This window comes from Hyperolius riggenbachi, chromosome 5 (assembly GCF_040937935.1).
Source record: "Hyperolius riggenbachi isolate aHypRig1 chromosome 5, aHypRig1.pri, whole genome shotgun sequence".
Taxonomy (NCBI): domain Eukaryota; kingdom Metazoa; phylum Chordata; class Amphibia; order Anura; family Hyperoliidae; genus Hyperolius; species Hyperolius riggenbachi.
In genome coordinates, this window is record NC_090650.1 from 348,566,118 (window position 1) to 348,588,475 (window position 22,358).

Here is a 22,358-nt window from a genome sequence, read left to right on the forward strand (position 1 = left end):
ATACAGAATCATCTGCAGCCTTGAGACGAGTTTTGCTGAACGGTACGGCAGACCCCTTTGGATTGAAGACGTGTTGCTTACATGAAATTGGGAACATATACTGTACTCCGTTAGACAAAATGAAGTTAGATAGTCTAAAATTACAGAAATAATTAAGAAGAGCTATGCTTAATTGCAAGTGGCATCCCATTAATTAGCTACTCAGAAACTTTCCGCTTCCTTACCTTTTAATTTTTTTTCTTTTTGCGCTCTCGCTACAAGGGAGGCTTGGGAAGCAATGTGGAAAGCCAGCCAGCTTAGCAGGATCCCCCATCAACATGACAGTTGAAGATTAATTAGCAGTTCAGTAATAATGTAGATGCATCTTTTCGCCACGCTTCAGCTTCCGATAGCAGATTTATCACCAGAGCACAATCAGTAGGGGGTCATCTCATCCATTTACGTGGAAATGTTCTGGGGGTCATTGGGACTTTGAAAATGACGTCTTAATGTCATTTAGGCAAAAGTGGCTTTTGACCGGTGCCCACATTTATCCTTAGCGAAGTTGGTCAGATGACAGCACCTGTGTGTAATAAGACTATTTAAATGCTGTAATTCAGTCCAATCCTTACAGTATCATTGTATATCTCTATAGCAATGTCATCTATCTGTCAATCATCAAGCACACTATGATTCACTTTCCTGTGTGGCGCACTGAGCTGTCAGGAGTCACTTATTCTTGTGACATAAAAGTAATATGAACCTGAGCACAGATTGTAAAGCAGCACAGATATATAGTGCATATGTGCTATGGTTTGTGTTTATACACAGCAGGTGTTTCAATAGTTTTTAACCCTTTCAGGATCCACAGGCTCAGGCCCCTTAAAGTGCAACTGTCGGGCATAAAATCAAAAATCAATTCTTTATTTTTATCTGGTAAACAAGTAATACGGATGCTGACCAGGCAAATCAAAAGTTAAAAATCACTCTTACTTTTCTTCTCCATAAAACATCATTCCCCAGTTTCCCTGGCTCTTGTTTAGTATATCTGCCACACAAAGAAAGTTGCAGGGCATGCTTGGTCTTTTTGTTTTCTTCTTTACTTTCCCCTCAGACATAGCTAATGCAGCCTGATTGGCAGTTGTCCTTTAAGGACCAGAGCCTTTTTCTTTTTCAGTTCTTGGTTGTGATCGCAGTGACTGGCTTACATTGATCACAGCAGGATCAGGAGCCAATGAGATTGTCAATAGACAGCTGAGTTTAGTGGTGACGAAGCAGCAATATTGTAGTGGTAAGAGCGTGTGGGGATGGGAGATTTAAAGCTACACACTGACAGGGATAAGGGGCTCTAAACGGCATAGTTTTCAATTGTGTGCGTCGGGAAGAGGTTAAGGAACTGCAGATCTATAGTGTCAACATTTGTAAGTAATACAGAATGCAAATATAACTGAGCAGTGATTTGCAGTCTGGGGTCCTTGGGACTCTGGGAGTACCTTGATGCATGCCAGGGAGGAGCACTTCAGTTATATAATGTCTATCACTAATACACCACCCAGGTTTCACTGTCTGAACCTGTGAGAATTCCATCAGGTTGTCCTCTCTGTGCATTATGCATGTTCTTATCAGGAGAAACTGGTACCAGCAACTCCATGATCCAGAATTCTATTTACATAATGTTACCAACAGAGCTGTGGAGTTGAAGTCGAGGGTACCTGGAGGGGTTGTCCGTGGTTTCATAAACTGAGGAGTCTAAGTCGGGAGTCAGTTTGATGATTTTTGTACTAAATCCACAGGCTTAGTAAGTATAAGACTTTAGGAGTCGGAGTCGGGGCTATTTTGGGTACTTGGAGTCGGTGGTTTCATAAACTGAGGAGTTGGAGTGGAGTTGGATGATTTTTGTACCGACTCCACGGCCCTACGTCTCATCTAAAGGCTCTGAGAAAATAGGGGCCAAAACCCACTGCTTGAGATAGGAGGAGGCGGCCCAGGGATGTAAAGGGTTAACCAAGTTAGCTTAATGATAGTCTTGCCTTGTACAAGGATTGGGCTTTTAATAAATATTGGACACTAAAAATTTTGTTTCACAGGTCTTTCCCACCTCCTTGGGTCAATTCAAACCGTATCTTAAAACAGAACAGCAGGACTCGGGAGCGCCTATTCTTCACTGCTAGAGATGCTTACAGAGAACATGACAAGTGTCTCCAGCAATGATTATGGCCTCCACTTTCATGAAGCTTTTGCAATGATTGGTCCAATGACCCATTATAAATTTTGTGGCGTTATTGCTTCCGGGTCTTTTTTAAGCTACTAGTACACAAGATAAAGCAGATTTTGTCTGCCAAAACACTCTGGATTGCACAACTGGGTAGTGGTTCATTGCTCAGGACTTCCGCTGCTTCTGGTATAGCTTTTTGATGTTTGAGTCCCTATTGATTATCACGTAGCTATAATGAATGGGGCCCACTCTTGACAGAAACAGCAGTCTTAGGAGTTTCTTGAACTAGAGACCCACATCGCTACTTCCTAGTTCCATTGCAACTTTGCACATGTTTTTTACAAAATGGGTATCTCTATGCAAGTAAGATCTGATTTACTTTCTGCAGGAATATGGTTTTACTTGACCTTAAGTACCTGCTGCAGGACTGGTAAGAGTTGAGGAGGCATCTACCAGGTGCCAGTGTTGGAAGGAAATTGGCATACAGTAGGCAGAGGGTTGTAGCTTTTCAGAATAAAAAGAGAGGTGTTTAATAATTGAATAGCAATAGAAGGGTTACACTTTTGTCTTTAACAGTAGATCTGGTCAGTGAGATGCAGGTTAGTCCAACTTGGATGTAAATTGTATGCCACTTGGAATTCGGCCAGTCAAATTCTGGGCAGGACGGTGGTGTAGTGGTTAGCGCTCTCGCCTTGCAGTGCTGGGTCCCCGGTTCGGATCCCAGCCAGGGCAATATCTGCATGAAGTTAGTATGTTCTCTCTGTGTCTGTGTGGGATTCCTCCGGGCACTCTGTTTTCCTCTCACATCCCAAAAACATACAGATTAATTAATTGGCTTTCCCCTAAATTGACCCTAGACTACAATTCATACACTACACCATATACATATAACTATGGTAGAGAATAGATTGGGAGCCCCTCAGGGGGGTAGTTAATTGACAAAACAATATACTCTGTACAGCGCTGCGGAAGATGTTGACGCTATATAAATACTAAATGTAAAATAAAAAGAATTCAGCAGGAGGTGAATCGGGCTGGACCAGTTCTAGGCTGCAAACAAGTTTGCATGCAAGTCGGAATTATTTCCATCTCATTGGTGTATTTACCAGCAGATAGTTTCATTATATTTCTCTGCATACAAGCAGCAAACATAAAGTATGTAATATATAAGCTTAGAGATGCCACTGATTGCGTTATCTTCCCCAAAAACTGGGAAAAGCAATGTGATACACCAAGCATGAAAAAATACTGGCTATCTCAGAAATCTCGCTATAGTAAACCCTGATATAGAAAACTCAGTCCTCAGGACCCAGCAAATGCATCTGTATGAATACAGAATGTATGACCAATTCTGATATAGTAAACCACTTTTCCCCGTCCCTTGGAGTTTACTATACAGGGATTCTACTGTATTTATGTGCTTTCTGAAATTACTTTCCAGTGACTGAAGAGAAGACTAGTCATTAAAAGGAATATTTATATCTCTATAGTGGTAAGACACAAAAACAATCTCTCTACATTCCTAGTGGTTTGGGTCACCCTGAGCTGCTTGGTTACTCTGTTATATTCTGGTAAATGAGACAATATTCTCGAAAGGTAATGCCCTTACTGACCACAAGGTGGCAGTACAGTACATGAAATCTCAATCTATAGATAGCTACTACCTGGTTTTGGTAGTCCATCTTATTTCTCATACAGTCCAGAGGGTTTTTTTTTTGTTTTGTTTTTTACTATTTGTCTCAAGGACGTTTGTATGTTTGTTTTCTAATGTGTGTAGAGGAACGGTTTTTCTCCTGTGCTTGATGGCTGTGAGCTGATTGGTTCACACAATTGGCACATCCTCTTACCACATCTTACTTGAAGCATGTCATGTGCACCTGAGGTTGTGCGCATCAAATTTTTTTGTCCATTATTTCCATTGCTTTTTCCGCCAAGTGGCTTTTTAAGTGCAATAGCATGGCTGTCATGATAATTTTTTAATGAAAATGGTTTTCCTAAAAAATAAGCGCTTGGAGTTTCTGGGAAGTGGTGGTTTTCTTGATTTTCTGAGCCACGCTATAAGGTTAAATACCCTATTTTTTCTTTCATGAAGTTTAGGTTACTGTCTGGGCTGGGCGTAAGAGCCCATTTTGTTTTGGAAGTATGCAGAAACGTGTGCGCTGGACTTTACACATCTACGTGTATCCTGGCCACAGCTTTATAGAGAATCATTAGGCAATTGTGATGTACTCAGGAGGAAGGTGATGTTATAAGGTATATGGGAACTGTTCCCAAGGAGGCGAGCTTCATACAGAGAATACCTGAGGGAAAGCCGGTGATGGATGTGGCTGTCATCTATGTTGAGTTTCCCGCTAGTATTTCTGCCTCTCACTAATCATACAGCCTCCATCTTCTGCACAGTGATGATGTTCATTTCAGCATCAAATATCACACATCCCGGGGTTTGACACATTACACTAAGCAGATTAGAATATATTTAAAGAACAATTACAGTTTTATATTATCAATGTGCTTTATTCATCTATTGTGGCTAGCTTTGCTTCAGTTTTACACTGTCACTTGAATTGGCAGTAGGCTTTATAAAGTCATGAAGGCACGTCTGTCCAGTGCTTACAGTACCCCTGTCACCTTTCACATGTGGTGGGCTGAAGTTAATATTGCTATCAGAAAGGTGTTACGTAAGAGATCTTCAGCCCATTGTTCCAGCACAGGGTCCTTCTAAACCTATTTGACAAAAGCTTGTAAAATAGGGTTCATTATGCCACGCTCCTGCCTTGAACAAGCACGTCCGGACTGAACATGCGCAACTTCCACCATTTTACTCATTATGGCTGAAATCCACCATGTAGTAGTGAGAGCAGGGCTGTGGAGTCGGTACAAAAATCATCCGACACCTCAGTTTAGGAAACCTCCAACTCCAGATACCCAAAATTGCTCCGACTCCTCAACTCCGACTCCGCAGCCCTGAATGAGAGTGTAAGAATAGCAGATTTTGCAGAGCTTGTTCTCCTTCTCTAAGCATATTAGAAAGGAAGCCGGTATTTTAGTCATGAGGGTGATGTGTGCTACAGCAGTACCATAATCCGCAATGCAAATTGTGGCTATAGTTCTCTTGGGGATTTAATTTGGGCACAGGCGCTCAGCTATCGTATAGCTGAGCGCACGCAATGGTTCTGAGTTCAGCTACACTGTAGCCTCAATAGTATAGCAGTAGGGGAGAGCTTACTAAAAAGTTATGCGTTTGGGTACACTGTTGCCAAACTCTTATACCGATAGGGGTGTCCTACTAATGACTTTGCAGGTTACTGGGATCAGACTGAGGGTGGTTGGGGGACAAAGTGAGTAGCATTTGCAAATCGTGAGAAGACAAAGTAGCAATGGCTTGTTGCACTGGGAGTGGGCGACCTTATCCTACTTAATAAAAGCCTGGGACCTGCGTCCGTGTCAGATGCTAAGTGCGCAGACTTGGATGCGGGTAGTCAGACGAGGGCGTACACGTGGCTGCTCGCGCTGACTGTCAACCTATCGCCTGCTTTTTAACTGACCTAATTGACAAGTATAATGTACTGTATAATCTGTACTGATCTGATCATGAAAAATAGAACTTTGCCACTTTCAGAATGGCCAATAGGGTCCATTTGTTTATTTTGCAACATCATATAGACCAATCGGTGTGTACAACCGAAAGAATAAAGGCCTGTTTCCACTACATGCAGATCGGATGCAGAATGGATGCAGAAAAACTGACTCCAATGAATGCCTATGGGAAAATCTGCATCAGAAAAATTGTGTTAAGTGGAAACAGGCCCATAGGCATTCATTGGAGTCAGTTTTTCTGCATCCATTCTGCATCCAATCTGCGTGTAGTGGAAACAGGCCCTAAGGGGTTGTAGAGTCCTCGGAGCAATGAAAAAGTTGTTCAAAATAATCCAAGGGGCATAAATATGTAGTAATATAAATGACACTGTTGGTCTTGTATAAATCTACAAACTATGGAAGACGCTTAATTACAATGCACAAGTTACATTTCTGTACTGAGCTCTATCCCATTTGGAAATCCAATAGAGAAGCTAGCTTGCGAGGCTTGTGGTTACTTCCATAATGGCTGCTCCCCGAGCTAATAAATACTCCTCTAAGGATTACTATGTTTATGGAGCACATAGCCATTATTAACTCATAAACTGCACACATAGAATTCCCAGGGCTGCCGTGAGCAAAACTCTCCCCGAGGAACCAAAAAATTTTCAGGGTGAAAAATCTACAAACCTTCCAGGGCTATGCTGCTTGAATTACTTATCTGCTTTATACTGGATTCAGTTCCTCTACATTGTTACAAATGCAGCGTGGTGGGGAGCTGGTTAACCTTAGCTTCCTGTGTTTTTAATGTATTACGCTTATTTTATTTGTGTTGTCATTTTGGCCTTTCTTTTAGGGCAGAAACTAAACACATCCTGTTTATCTGAGTGACTTTTGTGCTCCAGCTCATTTTTTCCAGTCACGTTCTATGGTGTTATTTAGCTAGTTGGAGTCATTCTGTGGGATAGCGTGGAGTATACAGTAGAGAAGATCATGTGAATACTCAAAGCTGCACAGTTTTCAGGGTATAACACTTGCATGCACATTAAGCCGCATGTGTGGAAGTGTTGACAGGTTTATATGTGGTGGAGTTTCACAGTAACAGACTAATGGCCTATTCAGAGAAGATTCCTTCAGGGTCTCGTCATTGAGAAGTCTTGTACCTTTAAGGGTTACTTCTGTATCTAGCAGGATGGAGTAAACAAAAAATACATACCTAAACCAAGTAATGCATAATGCTGTGTAGGCCACTGTTTATCCTTCTGAAGTGTGTAACTGCATTCCTTGCGTCGTTAGACTTTGACTGTGATGAACCTTAAAGACCCAACTAGAACAAGGCAGCAGGGCTTAGCCACTTCTGGGACTATTCACACTGAATGTGGTGTACTGCGCTCAGAGCTGTATCTACACAGGGGTGCAAGTATGGCATGTGCCAAGGGTGCCTCGTACTAGGGACACAGCTCCATAGCATGCCTGACGTTCTCCTTCTAAATTGTATTTTTATCTGTTGGGCATTCTTCTGCCTGGTTTCATTCATTCTTACAAGTCATGCTTCATGTGAATTTGGACTCAATTTAACACCTTAATTTTTGGGGGATGCTGACCCCTCTCCCTCCTCTACCCCTGGGAGGATTTTAGTCTTAGCCATAAATGCTGTTTTCCTTAGATACGCCTCTGAACATGCATGGTAAAAAGTGCAACTATTAATGTGCACTACCCGGGGTAAAACGTGTTTGTTATTGTAGTGGCTGTTCTATGTACAGTCCGGTTTCACACACCCAGTCCGGCTCCTAGCAGTGCTTTACTGGACAGTGGGTGCAAATCTGTGGCCTGTTCATTGAAATGTTCTAGCAGACAAATATTGTGCACTTTTTACTTGACAGTGCACTTTGAGATTCTTACGCAGTACACAAAGTGCATAGGGGAAAAAGCATCCTAGTGGACCTTAACTCTTGCACAGGACAGAAGGAAACGCACCCTGTATGTATTTAGAGAGTTTAGCCTGTCTAATTCCCCCCTCATTTGTGTGTAATCACAAGTTGTAATTTGACCTCTCCCCTTTGCCACATGACTGCCATGGCAGAGATGGCAGATAAGCTCATTTGAAAGTACAGTCTGTGAACAATATGTCTGCTTCCATGAATCAGGAAGTAGAAACAGTGCAGATTTATTTTAGAATTTATATCAGCTGTAGCAAAGACATTTTTTTTTTGTTTAAAGGTTATAATGCTGTTGCGTATCTTTTTGAGCAGAGAGGACATTCTGAGATCAGGTCCGCTTTAAAGGGACACTTAAGCCAGAAAAAAAATGAGTTTTACTCACCTGGGGCTTCTACCAGCCCCCTGCAGCAATCCTGTGCCCTCGCAGCCACTCACTAATCCTCTGGTCCCCCGCTGCCAGCTAGTTTAGTTTTTGCCGACAGGCCCGTCAGGTATGGCCACGCGTAGCTTTTTCCGCATTTCCGACTATAGTAGAAGCCCCAGGTGAGTAAAACTCTTTTTTTTTTTTCCTAGCTTAAGGTTCACTTTACAGTATGCTTAGTAAAAAAAATTATAGGTAAGGCCTCTTTCTATGCAGACTTTCAGGTTGGGGAAATTCCTGACAGTGATCATTTGGGTTTTGAAGAATATTTACAAGACAAGACAAATAACATTTATATTGCGCTTTTCTCCTTGCGGACTCAAAGCGCCAGAGCAGAGCAGCAGCCACTAGGGCGCGCTCTATTGGCAGTAGCAGTGTAAGGGAGACTTGCCAAAGGTCTCCTACTGAATTAGTGCTGGCTTACTGAACAGGCAGAGCCGAGATTCGAACCCTGGTCTCCTGTGTCAGAGGCAGAGCCCTTAACCATTACACCATCAGCCAACTGCTTTACTTTGTGTGGCTAGAGCAAACACATTTTTTTACCAGATAATAAGGCAGTCTGAAATATATATCCACTATTTCACCCAACCCAGTGCTACCCGTAAGATCTTTTATCTAAGCAAACCATCTTTCTGGGCCCCAAACCTGATATGTTGGGATGCATTCTTTCAGCCAAGCATTGGGCCCTATGGCAGCATCACCACAACTTCACCTGAAATGTGTCAACTGAAAACATGACGGTAGGCCCCACTTTAGTAGACAATGCAGTGTTTTTGAAGTTTTATCAAAACTGTTAGGAAAATTAGGCTGTTATGTGATGGGATTTAATGTGCTTACTGTGTAGTACTGCAATTTTGCACTGGGCACTTTTGTTCCCCTGATGAAGTCCCCCGTTTGAGGGGATGAAACATGTAGGGTTTGTGTGGGGTGATTACTTATTCACATATTACATACATACATACATACATACATACATACATACATACATACATACATACATACATTAGGAATTAACCCCATCAATACTAAACTATATGCAATCTACAAGTCTCCCCACTGTGTTTGGATCACTAGCAATCGGTAGACGTTCTCCAGAGAGTATTTAAAGGTTTTCAATTATAGTTCTATTTTAGGTAATTTATTTCCTTCCAATGAGGTTATTAGTGTGCATAAGCTTCTGAAGGAACCAGAGGCTTCCCTCATCTTTAGGAAGTATCTGTTTTTTGACCTGAGGTTTGCTTTCTGGTTAACTTTAATAAGCAGGACTGAGGAAGCTTCTAAAGTAGGGCTCAAGCAAACACATACAGTACTTATATTAACCGTTTATACTCATTTGTTTATTCACACAACTGTCTGTCTCACTGACTGATTAAAAAAAAAAAACTGTGACTGTTACATTGGAGAATCAGTGTTTGCAAAAAAGTCCAGTATTTTCCACAAACTAGTTCACCACAATACCCAGTGTGAGCAGGTCAGCAGGCAGGGTTGTACTATATTTGCTTTCTATGTTTTCTTCAAGCATTATTGTTATTGAGAGACATCATTAAGGTGTACCTGAGATGGCGTTACTAAAAGATTTGATTCTTACCTGGAGCTTCCTCCAGCTCTATGAGCACCGAAACGTCCCTCGACGTCCTTCCGAGTGCCTCCATTCGCATGGTTTCGGTTCCAGTAATCTGGCTCAATCGCACAAGTCGTGTCTTCTGCACATGTGCAGCCCCTCCGCACATGTGCAGAAGAGCTTGACTAACATGGCTGAGCCAGTTACCGGGGCTGAATGCGACCAAACGGAGGCACTCGGGATCACGGCGAGGGATGCATCAGTGCTCATGGGGCTGGAGGAAGCTCTGGGTAAGTATCCAATCGTTTGGTAACGCCATCTCCGGTTTACCTTTATGGCAGCCTCTGTTTTCTCCTAGTTCTGATACATGTTGGCATGTCTAAGTTTAGCACAGTTGTCATTTTTCCTGCACAGTCATCCATTGATCTCACTTGTTGCTCAGAGCTGCTTCTGCATCTGAAATGAGATATTCCAAGACTTTTTTAAACTACTTAGCTTGTTTTTATAATGTCATCATGATGAAAGGTCCACTTTAAATATTGAGCATGTGTTAGAAAGCGGATGTCTTTTCATGTCTTGGCCTACGCCAATCTTAGAATCTCTGTGCATCCACAGCCAGCCTTCGAACGAAGCGTAGTATTAAGTAATCTCTGACTGCTGTACCTTACATAATGGCTGTGGGGGGGAAGAGTACATATGGGACTGGTGGGGAGAGAAAGATATGTGTTTTTTTTCCCCAGAATGTTCCCATTTAATTGTACTTCACAATTGTCTGTGTCCTGGCAGCACTGATCTCCAGGCCTCCATAGCGTGCCAGCTTGGTGTTCTTTTCAATCGAGCCAGAATGTGCAGCCCAGGCAGCACATAACAAATTGGGAATTTACTAGCCAAGAGGAAAAAGTAGGCAGGATCACAAAGCCAGACACGCCGCACATGGAAAAGTATATTTTTGTAATTTAACTTGATGTGTGTTGAAAGATTAAATATATAGTATTGAACAGTAGGGAAACACTAAGGTATGTTAGCGTAAGTGGTGCATATGATTTTAAACATCTGGAGCAGTCGACCCGCTGCCGGGTTGGGATTCATCTGTTACTTGTTCTCCTAACAAAGCCGGTTTGTTTAAGCTGGCGACGACATAATGCGGTCTAAAAACAGTCATCGTGTCTTTTTTTTATGTCCATCGTTGGAAATTAGAATTGTCTGATGTTTATTTGCGGGTAATTGTGGCTCAGGCCTATTTCGCACTCAAGTTCTAGTAATCCCCTTCTTGGCACGATCACACTTGCAGCGCAAGAGCAGTAGACCCATAAATCAGCATATAATTTCTCTTGACCTAAAATAAACTGAGCCCTTAGACTTAATTTAACTGATTTTCCCCCTGTAATGAAACGAGGGTGGGAGGACGTCCAGAGAGCTCTAATGCTTCCCTCCATGTGCCAGTTGTTAAGTGCTTGTTTACATGAAGTTATCATAACACATTTTCAGGATTTCATGGCTCTGTTTAATGTTTTACTTAATGTGAACAACTGAACACCCCATAAGGGATCCCAGCTGGTTGGGTTTGTGAAGCTTTTGACCGCCGTTTTCAATTAGTATGGTTTGTTAGGCCATTGCGATAATTGGTATGTTAATCGCAAGCGCAGGTTTTTTTTTTTTCTCCTTATTTGAAAATTAAAAACTTCCATTTCTGAGGGTTGTGAATCAATTCGCAGCTGGCTCGGAGCCAGATTTTCTTCAACCTAACGGCACGTCTGGAGGAACGCGCTTGCCTCCCTAAGTGCTTGACGAATGCGCTATGATTAATTCCTCTCATTATTTTGCTGCAAATTCTCCTGACCCCTCTATGATGATTCGATCACCCACTTAGAGCCTATGCATATTCATATTGGCCCTGCCATTGCAGCAAGCCACCCCACTCTCCCTTATTTAGCTATGGCCAGAGCTCAGTGCAGTAATTGAGCTGCAGTAGATTGATTGCTCTGGGGAGCTGTAAGGCCTTTAAAGGTGAAAACATATCAGTCCTGTTAATTAGGAAACAAAGCTCTGGTGGCAAGTTCAACAGTCAAATGCTCCCACAGTTGAAATGAGGAGGGCCGTGATGAGTTTTATTCCCTATGTGGACCCTGTTTACTTTTTCAGATGTGATTGAGATCCCTCTATGCACACATATTTCTAGTGCATCACATGTAAGCACTATGAATGGAAATCTCACAACCTGGAGTGCCTTTGTATAGTCTTGTCTTGTTTTACACAAATTCACCTCACACATGTAGTAACAACATATCTACAGTAAGGTCCAGAAATATTTGGACAAAAACATTGCAATGATATTGTCCATTGGGACGCAACAGGCTTGGTGTGAAAGGGCGCTAGAGGTAGTATTGAGAATCTCCCACGAGGAGATGAACTAGTCCAAAATCAGTCAGCTTTTTGGGGACATCCTCCCATATAGTGCAAAAATTGCACATTTGATTACATAATATCTTTTCTCTGGGTTGTGCTGCTGGTTTCATTTCATGTATGGGATAATACAAAAGTTATAGGTGTAAAGAAATGCAAATAAATAGTTTGGTTCCATGTGGTGTGTAGGGCATTATTTAGAAAAAGATGCACACATCACACCACAGAGTCCTCAGAGAAGATTATGCTGAAGAGGCTTCTTATTAGACTTCAGAGACTTTAGGGACCAAACCACAAGACAGCTAATCCTCTGAAGAATCTGAAAAGCATCTGTCTCGGCGTATAGATTGATTGATTGGCCTGGCCATGTATTGTCTGTCAGCATTTGTGTATTTTCAGCCAGAGATCATTTACATCTGCCTTATCTGACCAGAATTTGAAATAGGAGGAGGGGTGAAGCGGAGTTACTGCGGGATTGATTAGGTTATGTTGGGCAATTAGAACATACATTAAAGTGTTACTCCAGATGGCTACTATATACAGCAACAACCCCAGTATCCGGCACAGGCAGGGATTGCTGATGCCGGATACCTGTGCTTTCTTGTTGCTTGAGCAATCTAACCAAGTACCAGTTCTCCAGACGCTATCTTCTATGCTTCCTGTAGCTCCCAGCGGCTTTCTGGTGTCCTCTGTATATAGGTCCCGATGCGGGCCACATAACATAACATGCCGGGACCCGTACGTCGACACTGGGAGGCCCCCAGGAGCAGCAGGAAGGATAGAAGACGCCCAGAGGATCAGTTAGTTGCTTTTTCTGCAGAAAACTATGCAAATTGTACAAGTTCTGCCCCTGTTATCCCCCTCAGGCATGCTGGTTAGTTGAGACTTCCGGATACCTAATTTCCAGAGAACAGGGACTTTGTTGTACCATGTCCCGAATGTAAGATGGCGGATATGCAAACAATCTTGAAGTTTGCCATGCACTTTAAAGTAAATCTGAAGCCTAAAAGAACAAACAAACAGATACTTAAAGAGGAGTGCTTCATTTTCACAATAATTATGTATAAATGATTTAATAAGTGTTTGCCCATTGTAAAAGCTTTCCTCTCCCTGATTTACATTCTGCCATTTATCACATGGTGACACTTTTACTGCTGGCAGGTGATGTCACTGGAAGTCGTTGCTGCTTGCTTTTTTGGCAGTTGAATTTCCCACAATGCAACAAGGTTCACAGACAGGAAGCTGCCAGGACCATGGTCCTCACAGTTTCCTGTGGGAGGGGTTTTAACACGATATCAGCCATACAGAGCCCCCTGATGGTCTGTTTGTGAAAGGATTAGATTTCTCATGTAAACGGTGGTATCAGCTACTGATTGGGATGAAGTTCATTTCTTGGTTATGGTTTCTCTTAGAGGGAAGGCTCTGGGCCTTACAGAGCCTTCCCATTCCTCTCTTCACCCCCTTGTTTCCCCACAGGCTCCCCCCTTTAAATCTCCCACTACAGGAGGCTTCGGAAGTGTTTGGGAGTCCGAGTGCTGCTGAAGACGGGCGGCTCTGTGTGAGAGAGGGCACATGCGCAGTATGGAGTCTTCAGGAGCCCGAGTGCTCCCAAAGACTTCCGAAGCCCACCCAAAGCGGGGAGAGCAGTCTCTGACACATTGGCCAGAGACTAACGGGAGCCTGCCCAGGAACGGCTGGACGAGGAGAGAAATGGAAGGCACTATAGGACCCAGAGCCTTTCCTCTCCTTAGGTAAGTATCTGGTTGGGGGTTTTTTGTTTGTTTGTTTGTTTTTCAATAAGTCTTCAGACTCCCTTTAAAACTGCATTGCTGGGAAAAATTCTACTAAAGGCCTCCACCCACTGATTGCAAAGCAGGGCCATTCACTCATCGATTTTTCCCACTGATTCCCAGTCAGGAATCTATAGCACAGCATGCCACACCAATGATGATCATAATTTTGATATATTTTTCCCGAAGATCAATAAAAATTATTGGCCGGACTGGCCAGTTTTAGAATTGGTGTGAAAGGATCACCTTTTGCAACGAATGGTAGTGAATGGGGCTGTTTCCATGCAATGTGAATTTTCGTATGCGTTCGAAAAAATCTGAGGTCCTGTATTATTTTTCCCGGACATCGTGTATGTTAGCGTACAAAGCTTTGTATAGGCAATGCGAATTTTCGCGTTATTTGCCCGAAAATTCGCATTAGATCCATGGTTACAGGAAGTTGTCAGCAGTCATGACTAAGCTGTTACTAGGCAGATTGTTATATTTAACTAATGCGAACTTTCATGCGAATTTTCACAAATCAGAAATTCTTATACGATTTTTTTTTTGCAGGCGCAAATGTCACGCTACAGTGGAAACGTAGCCTAACTTTACCTGTCACTTCCTGCCCCAGTGACAAACGGGACACTACCCAGAGTTTCACGCCTGTGAAATTCATCCTGCGTATCCTTATGGAAAACTCTCTCATAGATGATCTTCCCACTAGTCCCGAGGGGATTCGTGCTTAGCAGGACAAGTAGGGCTACCCACAATTCCTGTTTTCCCTACACATCTGGCTTACTGATACCATGGAGATCCTGTTCACAGTACAGTTGCTGCCTTTTGCCACTACTGTATTTTTTCCCCCTTACATGCAAAGCGGCAAATAGTGCTTAGGTGCATTTTCTAATAAAGAGAATGCAGAATATATGTGCTGTCTGGCATTTCCGGGGTAAAATGTGAGAAAATGCTGCCTAGCTACACATATCTATTCCCCTGCAAATACTGCCACTAAGTGGAGCTGCACGCTCTAGAACATAAACCATTGCAAGTGTCATCTTCCCCTAGTGCACTCTGCTCAAGCGTAACATCTCTAGTGTCTGCTGCCCAATGTTAGTAAGGTCACCATTAATATTTAATGGCTCTAGCTTGGCAGCAGGCAGCTCGTAAAACTGTGCCTGCTATCTGTTACTGCAGTGACTTCATAGCTGCTCTGTAATTTCACCATTGGTTAATATAGCCACCTGCTCTGACAATTCAGGAAGGATTTCCGGACGGGGGAATCGATGTTTCCAAGCCCAGTTTAACGCTTTCCCTGGTAGAATCGTTTGTGTCCTGCGTGTGCTGAAAGCACAGCAGCCAGAGTAGTCTATATATGCGGTAGAAGAATTGCTACAATAGACTAGCCTAGTTTTACAGACACTTTGTTTTAGCGAAAAATAAGCAGCAATAAGGAAAAGCATCTTTCTGATTTTTTTTTTTTTTCTCTGTTAATTGCATGTTTTTTTGCTGTAAATCCTAATGCAAACACTATAAAAACCCTTGGCTGAGACTATCGTTCCACAATGGATCACTAAATTGTGGCACTGAACAAGCGCACGTTTTTTACACTCCAGAACCCGCTCGCTTACGCGCTACTCATCTTCCTTCCTCTCCTTTCCATTAAACAGGATATGTTGCTTGGCTATAACCTAGTGGCATATCTGTATAGTGCATGTGCTCCTAATTGTTACTGGAATGATCAATACATGATTGTTGAGGTCAATAGTTATTGTATGTGTGCTAATCTTAGTAGGTTCTGATCTTCACCTTTGTCTTATATTTAAAGCGGACCTGAACTCAGAACTTCCTCGCTGCTCTAAAAGATGAGCAACAGCATAATAACCTTTAATGAAATATCAAATTACAGTTGTGATTAGTCACAGATGAGAAGGAATTAGTCTAAACTCTCTAAATGCATACAGGGTGCATTTCTCTGTTTTCCATCTGTCCTGTCAGATCCACTTTAAGTGATTGCACACAATGAATGCAGCCAACCAAGCTTTCTGTTGGTGGGCTCTGATCGCTGCTGGGATGTTTATTTTATTTTTTATTTGTTGTTTTTTTAATTTGCATATTTAATTTATTTTTATTAAGACCCTCCCCCCGCCAGCCAATCCCAGCGATCAGCTCTCATATGCATCAGCCTATGAGAACCGATCGCTCTCTGTGCCTCTCCAGGGGACAGCCGAGTGACACGGATGTCCCCAGTACATCGCTGCCGTAGATCGCAGCGCTGTACAATGCCGTCTAACAGCCTCCTAGCGGCAATCGCCTATGGGAGATTGATGATGGAGCTGAGCTCCGTCATTCAAGCGGGGATGCGCGCCCCTTCAAAACCCTGCCCCAGGACTTGACACCAATTGGCGGTACGCAGACCTGGGGCTGCCACCTTGTGACCGACAATTGGCGTAAGCCGGTCGCAGGGAGGTTGTCCTTATCTACAATGCCAGGGACACTAGAGCAGCAAAACTAAAAAAAAGTGATTGAAATTGCTTAAAATCATAAATTGCTGAAGATGTGAATATGAATCTTGCCATATTTACTAGGCCTTGGGGCCTTGTCACTTGAGTTGCTCTACAAAAGTCCAATAAGCAACAGGGAGAATTCTCATTGGTTCATGTTAGACCATTGAAAATTCTCCCTGTTGCTAGGGAGAATTGGCCTGCTGCAGCCTGTGGAGAGCTATGCTTCTGCTGGCCTACGGGCTTTTGAAGGGACTGAGCGGTGGGACAGGTGGGTGGCTATGCGGATGTGATCAACGCAAGTGTGGACGCGGAACGGATGGGGTGTGGATACAGAACGGTTGGGTATGATTGTTGCATGCAGATGCAGATCGGGTGGTACACCTCGCAGATGCACTTACCGTTTCCATTCTGCATCCGCCCAAGTGTGAACCACCCCAAACTGGCTCTTAATGCTGAAGCTAGTCAGTAGCAGAAGACTTGTATTAGGAATTACTGTTCCTAAACACCAGTTGCTATGTCTAGTCTTCTGTGACTGGAGGTTGTCTGCACTTATGAAAAGCATCACTTGCTCCCAGTGCTAGTCCTTTGTTATATAGTAGCTGTAATGTCTAGTAACATGACGTATAGCCAAGGCCCATGCCCCCCTTCCACTCCTTAGTAATGGTGGTTAGATAATGCCTGTTCTTTATTATTAGTACCCCAGTTTTGCCTAATTGACTCGAACTGTATAGCCGTTTCCAAAGCTATGTCGTCTCTGATCTGTACTTTTTGCTTTCTGTTGTAGGCATTTATTAATACAGCGAAAGAAATCTATGAAAAGATACAAGAAGGAGTCTTCGACATAAATAACGAGGTAATTTTTATATTTTTAAATCTAAACCGCTTATGGTTCAGCTTGCTAAACATGGATAGCTTATCTGACCTGTTGAGAAGTTGACCTTTATCCCACGCATGAGGCCATGCCTCTGAAGCATAAGCAGTGTATGGCAGACTGTATTGTTGTGTAAGCTTTGGTGTGGGGAATGTTATCTTACATTATCAGTTGAAATGTTCTGAGGTCAGGTAATGTCTTCTGTCCTCCTACATGTAGACCGTGACCTGGTCATAGTCCAGCTGGAAGTTGAAAATACTGTATTGAAATTCAGCACTGACAATTTGAAGCAGTTAATCTCTGTGCCATTGAAGATTGCGTATAAAAATAGCTGTTATGCCGGTATGCTCTCAGGCGCTGAAGATAAGTATGCATTAGTATAGGTTAGCCTAGGTTAGTGGTACAAGAGGATTAGTGTTAGGGTAGATTCAGGCTAATTTTACACTTGCCATAGTTGTACTGATACGCAGTAGTGCTTCAGGATAGTTCCACTAGGGAGCAGATGTGCCCCATTCTATTGAATGTATGGCGATGTATCCGCTGTCTAGGGAAAAAAAAAGTCAGTTCCGTAGCAGGCTAATCAGATACACTGAAAAGGGGGGAGTGAAGAAGCCCATTGGAAAGTATTGAGTCTGTTCTGAAAGTCTGTTGCCATCTGCTGTGGGATCTGGCAGCAGACCCAGTGTCAACCAAGCCAGTGTGGTTTTAGCACTGTTTAAGTGTGCCTTTTTGTTTTGAAAAACAAAAAATCTTTGCGTGGGTTCTGACCACAAAGACAGTTCCACACATACCTTTAGGTTACGCTTCTCAAATTTGCAGGTAAGAGCTTCTATTTGACTCCTGTAGTAGAAAGCTGGAAGATCCACAGTGCTTAATGGCTGCTGGATCTTGTGTAAATATCTCCAGAAACAAAACTTAAAGGCCTGTACAAACGCCTGACTAAAAGCGATAATCAGGTGTGTGTACGAGGCACCCAACCTGCAACATGCAAGCAGTTCGCCCAGCGGATCGACTCCCCTCCAGCAACGGCCATCTTTATTGTTTGCGCCGCTCCCCCTCCCACCGTGTAACGTCATGCGGCGCTCCTTCGCCACAGTAGCTTGGTGTGTACGCACCATAAGAGGCAGAAAGATAAGACTGGGTTAGCATAGCAGACAACTATTCAGTGATTGCGAGCAAAGGAGAGATGCTTTTCCTCACTGAAGAACTTGTTGAATTAATATGTTGATATGACTTATGCATGCAATGGCAGTTCCCAGCACTACTGTACTCTAAGCTGGTGGGGGACTTGATTTTTATACAGAATACTTTACTTTGGATGACATATTATGCATCGGTTGGAGTTAACCTGAGCGCAGCACGATGTTCCCCCACTTAACCGCTTTCGCTCTAAAATGCGCCACAAATCGTCCCCCACCCCCCAATCGCAACTGGACAGCTTTGGCCATGAACTGTTGCCCATTGGATTAAGTTTCATTCCCTGCCAGGCAACGGTAATATAAAGCAGATACCATGCTCATAGGTGAGGAAACCATTTACCTGAGAAGAAATCGGATACTGTCATAACATACAGTTAAAACTTGAGGAACTCCAGTGAAATTAATGTAATAAAAAAGTGCTTAATTTTTACAAGAATTATGTATGGATGATTTAGTCAGTGTTTGCCTATTGTAAAATCTTTCCCTGATTTACATTCTGACATGTATCACATGGTGATATTTTTACTGCTGGCAGGTGATGTCAGTGGAAGGAGATGCTGCTTACTTTTTGGGCAGTTGTAAACCGTTGTTGTTTTCCACAATGCAACAAGGCTCCCACGGTGTGATGTCAGGACCATGGTCCTGACATCACACTGTGGGAGGGGTTTCACCATATCAGCCATACAGAGCCCCCTGATGATCTGTTTGTGAAAAGGAATAGATCTCATGTAAAAGGGGGTATCAGCTACTGATTGGGATGAAATTCAATTCTTGGTTATGGTTTCTCTTTAAGACATTACATTTGGTATAACAAACAAATAAAGCAGTATATAAGTTAATGTTCGATCCTTCCATTCATCAGGGGTCTCAGGATATTGCTGATGGCTTTAATGTTGGCTCAGTGTTTTTGCTGTGCTGATGGGGTAGATGCATATCTCAGGAAATAGCCCCAGTTTAGTATGTTTTTTTTTCTGCAGTTTCATAGTAAACTATAACTTTTACATTGTGTTGTTTAAACATTGTTTAGCTGTTGGTATAGATGGAAATCTGTTTTTTGAAGTTTAATATTTTCATCTACAGTTGTATCCATGTGTATGTTGTGTAGTCTTTTATCATGAAATTCCTGCTTATTATGCAGATAAAGAACATCTAGCTAAAATCTGATTCAAGTCTACTTTTTAAGTGTGAAGATTTTGCTAATCCTTTTAGCCAATTTTAAAATGGCCACAAGGGGGTGCATCGAAGGCACTTATCCCATATTTGTGATGTTTCTGTTGGGTCAGAGGTTGCAGACTTTGGCAGAGCATTGTGGGAAAACTCCAGCAGCCCTGCAGCTGCTTACACTACATGTGGCCTGTGAGTAAATGGAGGGCTTAAATTCCAAGCACTGGCTGTTTATAAAGCGCGGATACTGCACGGGTCGCCACCTGGCTCAGTTCTGACTGCCACAGGACTTGTTCTCTTTTGTTTTGTGTTTTTTGAAACAAGGTTGACTGCTGGTTTTGGATCATTAACAGTTTGCAGTCTGTCCAGATACACTTCCCCCAGTGTTTACGGTTTCTTTTCAGTCCTTTGAAGTTTCTGTGCAAGTCCATAGCAGTTCATCTGCTCTGTAGTGTCTGTTTAGTTTGATTTCAGCTGGCAGGATAATCTATTATGATGCCAGCAAACAACTTGCAATCTTATTTTCAGTACTTGAAGGGTTTGCAAGAGGAGTGAGTTTGTTTTGATGCACTGATTAAATCTGATTGTTGCTGTAGGTTTATACACATTATCGTTCTGCTAGTGTTTGTGATTCAGGCTCTATTGTTCTGGACTACATGTGTGATCAAAGTTGTTGGACTTGTCCGCTGCTTTGGTCCAAAGGGGCTGACACTGTGGTGGACTTTATCTGGCAACAGCTCCCCTAGCGGCAGCCATATTTTCCTGTCTCATGCTATGTCCCAATTGAGACCTATTCTGGAAAATGCTAATGTTGGACATAGCCCAACACAAGCTTGTAAAGGGTTAATGTGCATATAGAGGAGTGGCAGTAATCCACATCATGGACTCTGCCGATAAACATTGTGCTTCTTTAAATCAGGATCTGATTGTAAACCAGGATCTGCTGTACTGTTCCACCTTGGCAGACTTTTATATATGTGTGTATATATAATTTTACTAACCTTTGTGCATCCCAAAAAACCCTTACATTCAACACCTAGGATCTTCAACTTCATAGGCATGTGACTTCTACATCTGGCTGGACAGTTGTGGAGACAAGCCACTTTGGCTCCGATTAAAGAGGAACTGTAACAACAAAACGGCCCCTGGGGGGTACTCACCTCGGGTGGGGGAAGCCTCAGGATCCTAATGAGGCTTCCCACGCCATCCTGCGTCCCTCGGGGGTCTCGCTGTAGCCCTCCGTACAGCCGTGACGCAATATTTTCCTTCCTGGCTCCTGCGCAGGCGCTCTGGCGGCTGGTGGCTCCGAAGTAGGCGGAAATACCCGATCACCGTCGGGTCTGCTCTACTGCGCAGGCACAAGTTTCCGGCGCCTGCGCAGTAGAGCGGACCCGACGGAGATTGGGTATTTCCGTCTATTTCCGTGCCGAAAGTCACCACAGCGCCCCCGCTGGAGCCAGCAAAGGTAAATATTGAACTGCCAGTCGGCACAGTCGCCGGCTGTTCGGAGGGCTGCGGCGAGACCCCCGTGGGACAGAGGACGGCGTGGGAAGCCTCATTAGGATCTGGAGGCTTCCCCCACCCGAGGTGAGTACCCCCCAGGGGAGGTTTTTGTTGTTACAGAGTCTCTTTAAGGCTTTCCCACCCCCTATCTCTCTAAGCCCCATGCACAGCATCTAAAGAACCCCTCCATCACCCCCACACTGCCCGACTGCCCACTGCCGTACCTTGATATGGTGGAAAGATTGGGAACATTTTGTGACCTAAACATCTCTCTAGCCAGTAGTGAAGGGAGGGGCTGAGTGATACCATGCCTCCCACCCCAGCCCAACACAGCAAGAAGTCATGTTGCTGCAATTATACAGTGGCCTGTGCTGGTCCCTGGATGTGGTGCCTCAACTTGCTTGTTAGTCAAGGTGGGTAAAAGGGAAAGGGCAGCAAAAAAATTAAACCTTAGGCTTTGAGATAGGCCTCAATTCACTAAGCTTATCTCCTGTCTTTAATAACTCTTCTAGAGTTATCACCATGGTGATAAGGCATGTAGTAGTCAGGAAACATTTTACCTCAGGCAAACCTAAAGTTAACTCTTCTGTCTTTAAGTTAACTCTTCAATCCTTAAAATAACTCCAGAGTTAAAGACAGTTTATTAACTGCGTGTGAAAATAACTACAGAGGAGGTAAATTAACTACAGAGGAGGTAACTTAAGGAATGAAGAGATAAAATAACTCTCTCACTGTGTGGAGGTAAGTTATCTCTTGCCTTATTATCTCCAGCATGATCTTAGTGCATTGAGGCCATATTCTCTGTAACACAAATTACAGTTCAACATGTAGAATGAGAACCTTTGCAATGGCAGTGATAAGTCCAAAACCTAAGTTCTTTCCCATGGTGGGTTGAGAAATGGTTCAATCAAGTTGACTCTTTAATATCTTGGCAACACATCAGTTTCGGTCATTTTTCTTCTAGTGCTTGCCTGTTTGCTGCGGCATTTTTCTCTCTCATTGGTTTGCTTGTCTTTTGAGTATGTGAAATGTTTATCTGCTTTGAGCTTGTGGTTTCTTCTGCTGAACCTCCCCTTCTGCCCATGTGTATTTAGTGTTTTCTCAGGGTTGTCAGTCTAATGATGCCTATACATGGTACAATTAAAATGTTTAATTTTCCCGTTTATTCGATCAAAACTATTGAAAAGAGTGAAAATTGAAAATATTTTTTTTCTTTTTTTTTTATCATCGAGAAAAAAACAAACGATTAT

General features: G+C 43.0%; 1 protein-coding gene across 1 annotated transcript in view; it reads left to right on the plus strand.

The window, feature by feature from the left end:
- RAB2A (RAB2A, member RAS oncogene family) overlaps positions 1 to 22,358 on the plus strand; it is an 81,414-nt gene that overhangs the window by 51,682 nt on the left and 7,374 nt on the right. The window contains exon 7 of the mRNA XM_068237429.1: positions 17,156 to 17,224. Within this exon, the coding sequence (XP_068093530.1) occupies positions 17,156 to 17,224 (69 nt within the window). The remainder of the gene's footprint in view (positions 1 to 17,155; positions 17,225 to 22,358) is intronic.